The sequence below is a fragment of the Nematolebias whitei genome, unplaced genomic scaffold (genome assembly GCF_014905685.2).
Source record: "Nematolebias whitei isolate Nwh7 unplaced genomic scaffold, NemWhi1 Nwh_scaf_327, whole genome shotgun sequence".
In the NCBI taxonomy this organism is placed as follows: domain Eukaryota; kingdom Metazoa; phylum Chordata; class Actinopteri; order Cyprinodontiformes; family Rivulidae; genus Nematolebias; species Nematolebias whitei.
This window is the reverse complement of record NW_023618872.1, coordinates 6,559-12,270: the sequence shown is the minus strand read 5'-3', so window position 1 is coordinate 12,270 and position 5,712 is coordinate 6,559. Positions and strand designations below refer to the sequence as shown.

Here is a 5,712-nt window from a genome sequence, read left to right as displayed (position 1 = left end):
GGCAGAGATTAAGACAAAGAGATTCACAACCAAGTATTGATTATTGACATATTGATTTGAAAGAACCATATTTTGATTGATTTGTTCTGATCCTAATTTATTTTTATTTTTTTTCTGTAAAAACTGAGAAGTGTGGACTGATGTCTTCACAGTATTATGATTTTTTTTAAATCCTGTTTTCATGGGTTTCATGAGGTCGAAGCCCAAATTATGTAAAAATAAACAAACAAATACTTGAAATAGTTTAAATTTGTGGGCCCTGAATCTATCAACTATTAAAGATCAACTTTTTGAATGAAATTATGGAAGTTGAACAACTTTTCCATGATATTCTAATTTTTTGGAAAGTGTCTGTATGTATAAAATGTATACATATATAAATTACAAATATACTCTTGTATTTATTTGTTAATTTTTAGGCTTCTTGTTCTGTAACCTGAGTCAGAATTTCATACCATAAACATGTGAAATGTGAGCTGGTATGACGATAAAAAATCCTTGAATAACTGGAAGAATGTTGAACACATTGCCTCAGATCTGAAAGATAGTTAGAGAACCAACCAATGGTGTGATCTGAGAAACCAGTTTCTGAGATCTTCTGACACAAGATGTTCTGATCCACAGTGTCAGAATCTTTAGACAGGTCTAAGAAAAGTGTAGCACAATAATCCTTAGCATCCAGTGCTTCAACAACGTCATTAAGAACCTTCAGTGAAGCAGTGGTTGTGCTGTGTTGTTTCCTGAAACCAGATTGATGTCGAGGTAAGATGTTAAATGAGTCCAGGTCATTTTTGATTTGAGAGTTTATCAGTTTTTCTAGAACCTTGGCTAAAATGCAGAGTTTAGAGATTGGTCCATAGTTGTTCAGTGAGGTGGGGTCTCCTCCCTTCAGCAAAGGAAGAACAAAGGCTGTTTTCCAAGTGTCTGGATGGAGTTTTGTCTCATGGAGAGATTGAAGATGTGGGTCACAGGGACTGTGATGATATGAGCAGCCAGCCTTAAGAAATAAGGTGGAAGTTCATCTGGACCTGCAGATTTTTTAGGATCAAGATCTTTTAACAGTTTATTGACCTCACTGACTGAGAATGGAGAAAAAGAGAAGCTGTGATTAACTGAGGATTGACTTGTAGGAGGGATTTGATTTGTAGAAGTTTGGTTATTAAGTGAAGTGGCTGATCTTCCATTAGTTACTGTGTCAAATAAAGAACCAGAAGCAACAAAGTGTTTGTTGAGACAGTTCAGGATCTCATGCTGATTTGACACAGGAACAGAGTTAACGAGAAGTTGTGATGGGAGGTCAGATGATTGGGGGGGTGCCTGAGAGAGATTTGATGGTTAGATTTAAATGAGTATTTTTGTTTCTAATTGTTTAAAATAAATTAGTAATTAGTTTAGTGTATGTATTAATTATTGATTGGGATGTGGGTACGTTAGAGGTATAAACAGGCTTTAGGGAGGCACGTGGGTGGTCGCATGGTGATCAGTTTTCTTACCAGTGTTTGTGACATACAGTGTGTGCTGTTGAATAAATACATAAAAATTAAACCTCATTTTCAACTTTAATATCACCACATGTTTCACATCATCGTTTAAATCACATAACTTGAATTACATAATGTCCACATGACACCTTCCACAGAAACACTGTTTATTGTTGTTACTGTTATTATTTAGCACTTTTAGTGTTGCACACGGGGAATACACGCCTGCCTCCACAGGCTCGTGAGCGATATCAGAACTGGATCCGACCGGCGGCTCTTCCAGCACAGATGTGGTCACAGCAGCTGCACTCTGGTGCAGATTAACTAAAATATATTCCAGTCGTGGCACAGAAAGCAGCATGTTCGTCTCTGCTGTCGTTGATAGAAATATACCGTTGGTCTGCGCGTGTGTGAAATGTACAGCACGATGGATCAGTGGTGAGCACTGTTGCCTCACAGCAAGAAGGTCCTGGGTTCAATCCCTGGTTGGACCTGGGGTCTTTCTGGGTGGAGTCTGCATGTTCTCTCCGTGCTGCGTGAGTTTTCTTGGGGTGCTCCGGTTTCCTCCCACAGACCGAACACATGCATGTTAGACTGATTCAGGCCCAGGACTCCGGTGAAAAACAGATCTGGGATCTCACTGGTTAAATAAAGGTTAAGTAAAGGTTAAATAAAGGTTAAGTAAAGGTTAAAGGTTAAATAAAGGTTAAATAAAGGTTAAGTAAAAGTTAAGTAAAGGTTAAGTAAAGGTTAAGTAAAGGTTAAGTAAAGGTTAAGTTAAGGTTAAGTGAAGGTCAACTAAAGGTCAAGTAAAGGTCAAGTAAAGGTTAAGTAAAGGTTAAGTTAAGGTTAAGTAAAGGTTAAATAAAGGTTAAGTAAAGGTCAAATAAAGGTCAAATAAAGGTCAAATCAAAAACTACACCTGTAGTGTGCATGTACTTTAACCACTCTGTGGGAGGTCACCTGAGAACCTCCACTCTGAGGTGGGTTGAGAAACGTCTGGCTTCAGCGAGGGCGGGGCCTGGTGTGAGCTGCACGGCAGAGGAGGTGCGGCGCCGTGTGAACGGCCCCGGAGGCAGGATGCTGCAGAGGTATTTGGGATGGGGACAACAATGGAGGTCTTGAAGATGGTGGACACTGGTCCAGAGCCAGGTTCCAGATGTTGGTAAGCACCTTGGAGAGTTGGTCAGAGCACACTCTCAGCCGTCCTTGGATGCCACCAGGCCCTGGGATCTTGTGAGGGTTTACCTTCTTGAACGCTCGTCTCACTGCAGCAGTGTCCAAACAGAGTCCACATCTGGTGACATGCGTGGTGATGTTTGTTGGAGGTGTTGAGCTCGTCCATGGACGATGCGCAGGTCATCTCCACAGACCTGCTCCTTCTCTTGTCGTCTGTGATGCAGTCCATGCCACACGCGCCTCGGGTCGTGGCTCTGGTGGGCAGATTCCACACGCTCCCTGTATTTCCTCTGAGACGTCTGTGGTCAGAGGGCCGGACCTGTGGGTACCAGATCCCTGTTGACCTTTGACCCTGCCTGATGCCCCCACCTTCAGGCTCCACCTGAGAGTCTGCAGTTTTCTGACAGTTGAACGTCGGCGGCAGAGTGAAGGTCATGTGACCACGCGGTAACTGTCTGAGTGTGTGCGTTGTGGTTGCTGATGTTTTTGCCGTTGATGCCTGGATGCCACACACACACACACACACACACACACACCCACACACACACACACACACACACACACACACACACACACAGGGAGGATGCGCAGCATCTCTGACCAGCCTCAGACCACCAACCGCCCTGTGTCATCTCCCTTTTCCTCTCTTAGCCTTTTTTTTCTGGGTCCGGAAAACCAGAACCTCCTGCGTTGCACAACCTCGGCCTCCAGCAGCAGGAGGCTCTGGGGGTGTGTGGGGGGCGGGGGGGTGCTGCCTTCACTGTCTGATCCAGCTGCAACAAGCTCACATCTGTCATCGCTTCAAGCGACAAACCTGCAGGCCTGGGGCCGCAGTCCCCGGGGGCCTTGGGGGGGGGTCACTTTGCCTCTGATCCAGTGAAATCGATGTTTGCATCAGTCAGAGTATCCGTCAGCTGTCATCCAGAGGTTCTGATGGAACCTGCTGTGTTCTGGATCATGGTCCTGCTGGACCCAGTTTGGTCCCGGCTTCAGCTGTTGGACAGACGGACTCTCATCTGACTCCAGAACTGGGTTCTCAGAACCTTCAGCTTCTAAATCCAAAAACACCAAATATCCTTCCAACCAACCAAATCCTGCTAAAATGAAACAAAAAGTCTTGAAGACCAAAGGAAAAAACGTGCAGCCATGTTTTTCAGTGAGAAGATACCATGACCTTTGACCAGCTGAGGCCTGCAGGGTTACTGCACAGTCTGACCTTCAGGGTGAGCCTCTTTCTGTAGAATAAGACTTTAAATGGCCGTTGATCTTTCTCAGGTTGATGGACAACGACTCCCTGAGGTCACTGCTGATGTCTTTCCACCTTGGTGTTGTGATGGCACACCTGGATTGTTGTACAGGTGGCCCCTCTGATGAGTGTCAGGTAACCAGCAGCTCATCCTGAACAGATAGTTTTTATGTTTACTCATTTTGACCTGAAGTAACCTCTCCAGCTGTAAGGCACGCCTCAGCTCAGAGGTCAAAGGTCACAGTCTATTTTCACGATTCCAAACTCACGATAAATTTAATATAAATTCACATCAGAAGCTCATGAAATGTTGTTGTTTATTAAGTGTTGGTAAACAAGCAAACAGAGCGTATCCATCCGCCCATCATAAACAAATAGTCCCAGTGCAGCCAGGTGGGCGGGGCTAGGCTGGACTCTCTGATTGGCCACTCCTCCTCTTCGTCCCCTTCTTGTTAGTCACTTTACGGTTTCTGGTTTGGAGTCTTTCCTTCTTCAAGTCGAGCGGCCGACTGACCTGCAGACAGCAGGGTCGGCATCAGAACCTGGGACTGTGCGTGGTACCGGTTCAGCGTGGTACCGGCCCATGTGACGTACCTGGTGCAGTCTGTAGTAGAGGCCGCAGGCGTTGCAGACCGGCTGTCCCGCGGCGTTTCTCCTCCACAGAGTCGTGGTTTCTGTCTCACAGTCTGAACATCGAGTTCCTTTTCGGACCGACGGAACCTGGAACACCAAGAAGTTCTGATCCGTTATAAAAACACAACAAGCCGGTTTTATCTGGAGTGTAGTGTGTGTGTGCGCACTCTCACAGCCCTCCTCCTCGGCCTCAGCAGCGGCTCGTTCCCGCCCACTTCCTGTTTCCTGCTGCAGGTGTAACACAGGTGTTGGCCTGCAGCGGCTCTCCTCCACAGAGGGGCGCTGCTCGACCCACAGCTCATACACACTCTCTGCGCTACACACACACACACACACACACACACAAAATGCTGAGGTCAGTGGGCGTGTCCAAGGCGTAGGCACTGACCTGACACACGTCACTCACCTGGTGAACACCTGTCACGTGACATCCAATCACCTGCTGAGGAGCAGGGAGGAGTGAATGGGTCGCCATGGAAACGGCTCCACTCAGGACCCGAGGACAGGCGGAAGTCAGGAGGAGAAGTCAGACCCAGATGCCCATATAAGGCAGGGGAAGGAGGAGGCGGGCTGCAGACAGAGGTGAATGACTGACAGCTGCAATCCTCCAACCAGGGACAAGGACCCAGAGGATGTGGGCGGGCTTCGCTGGACGGGCCACGAGGTTGGAGGAAAGAGTCTGAAAGGGCGGGGCCAATCTGGAAAAGACAAAATGAAACAAAAGAGCAGTTTTAAAATAAAACAATATTTTCTCACTTCAAGTTAAAACAACAAAATATTCATGTCTAAATAAAGTTTAAAAACGTTCTCCAAGCTATCATGGAGCAGAGGAACTCCTGCGGTCTACAGGTTCTGACCTTCGTGTTGAAACCTGGAGATGTCTCACACCTGGAGACCAAGGACCAATCAGCTGCTGGCAAATAATCAGACATTTCCCTGAGTCTGAGAGGAAGGAGACAGAGTGAGACCTCGTCCTGATCACAGAGGATCTTTGATACAACAAGAAAAAAAACAAATAAAATTTAAAGAAGACTCACAGAGAAGGAGATGTGCTCAGTGTGAGAGGTTCACTTCATCTGAGAGGAGGAGAGTCACCAGGAGGAGGAGGAGGAGGGTCACCAGGAGGAGGAGGAGGAGGAGGAGGGTCACCAGGAGGAGGAGGAGGAGGAGGAG

The 5,712-nt window shown here is 46.5% G+C and overlaps 1 protein-coding gene across 1 annotated transcript; it reads right to left on the bottom strand.

The window, feature by feature from the left end:
- Nucleotides 1-4,309: 4,309 nt before the first annotated feature.
- On the bottom strand, nucleotides 4,310-4,841 carry LOC119429288 (GATA-binding factor 1-B-like). Its single transcript, XM_037696946.1, has 3 exons — nucleotides 4,713-4,841; nucleotides 4,501-4,626; nucleotides 4,310-4,420 (listed from the first exon to the last, which is right to left on the bottom strand). The coding sequence occupies exons 1-3, from the start codon at nucleotides 4,839-4,841 to the stop codon at nucleotides 4,310-4,312; spliced, it is 366 nt and encodes a 121-aa protein (XP_037552874.1).
- Nucleotides 4,842-5,712: the final 871 nt, after the last annotated feature.

What these genes read in the sequence shown, in the direction of transcription:
- LOC119429288 (XM_037696946.1), bottom strand. Translation starts at nt 4,841, where the DNA reads ATGAGCTGTGGGTCGAGCAGCGCCCCTCTGTGGAGGAGAGCCGCTGCA. An exon ending in TGAGGCCGAGGAGGAGGGCT is followed by an intron (nt 4,627 to 4,712) that starts GTGAGAGTGCGC and finishes TTGGTGTTCCAG; the next exon opens with GTTCCGTCGGTCCGAAAAGG. An exon ending in TCTACTACAGACTGCACCAG is followed by an intron (nt 4,421 to 4,500) that starts GTACGTCACATG and finishes TGCTGTCTGCAG; the next exon opens with GTCAGTCGGCCGCTCGACTT.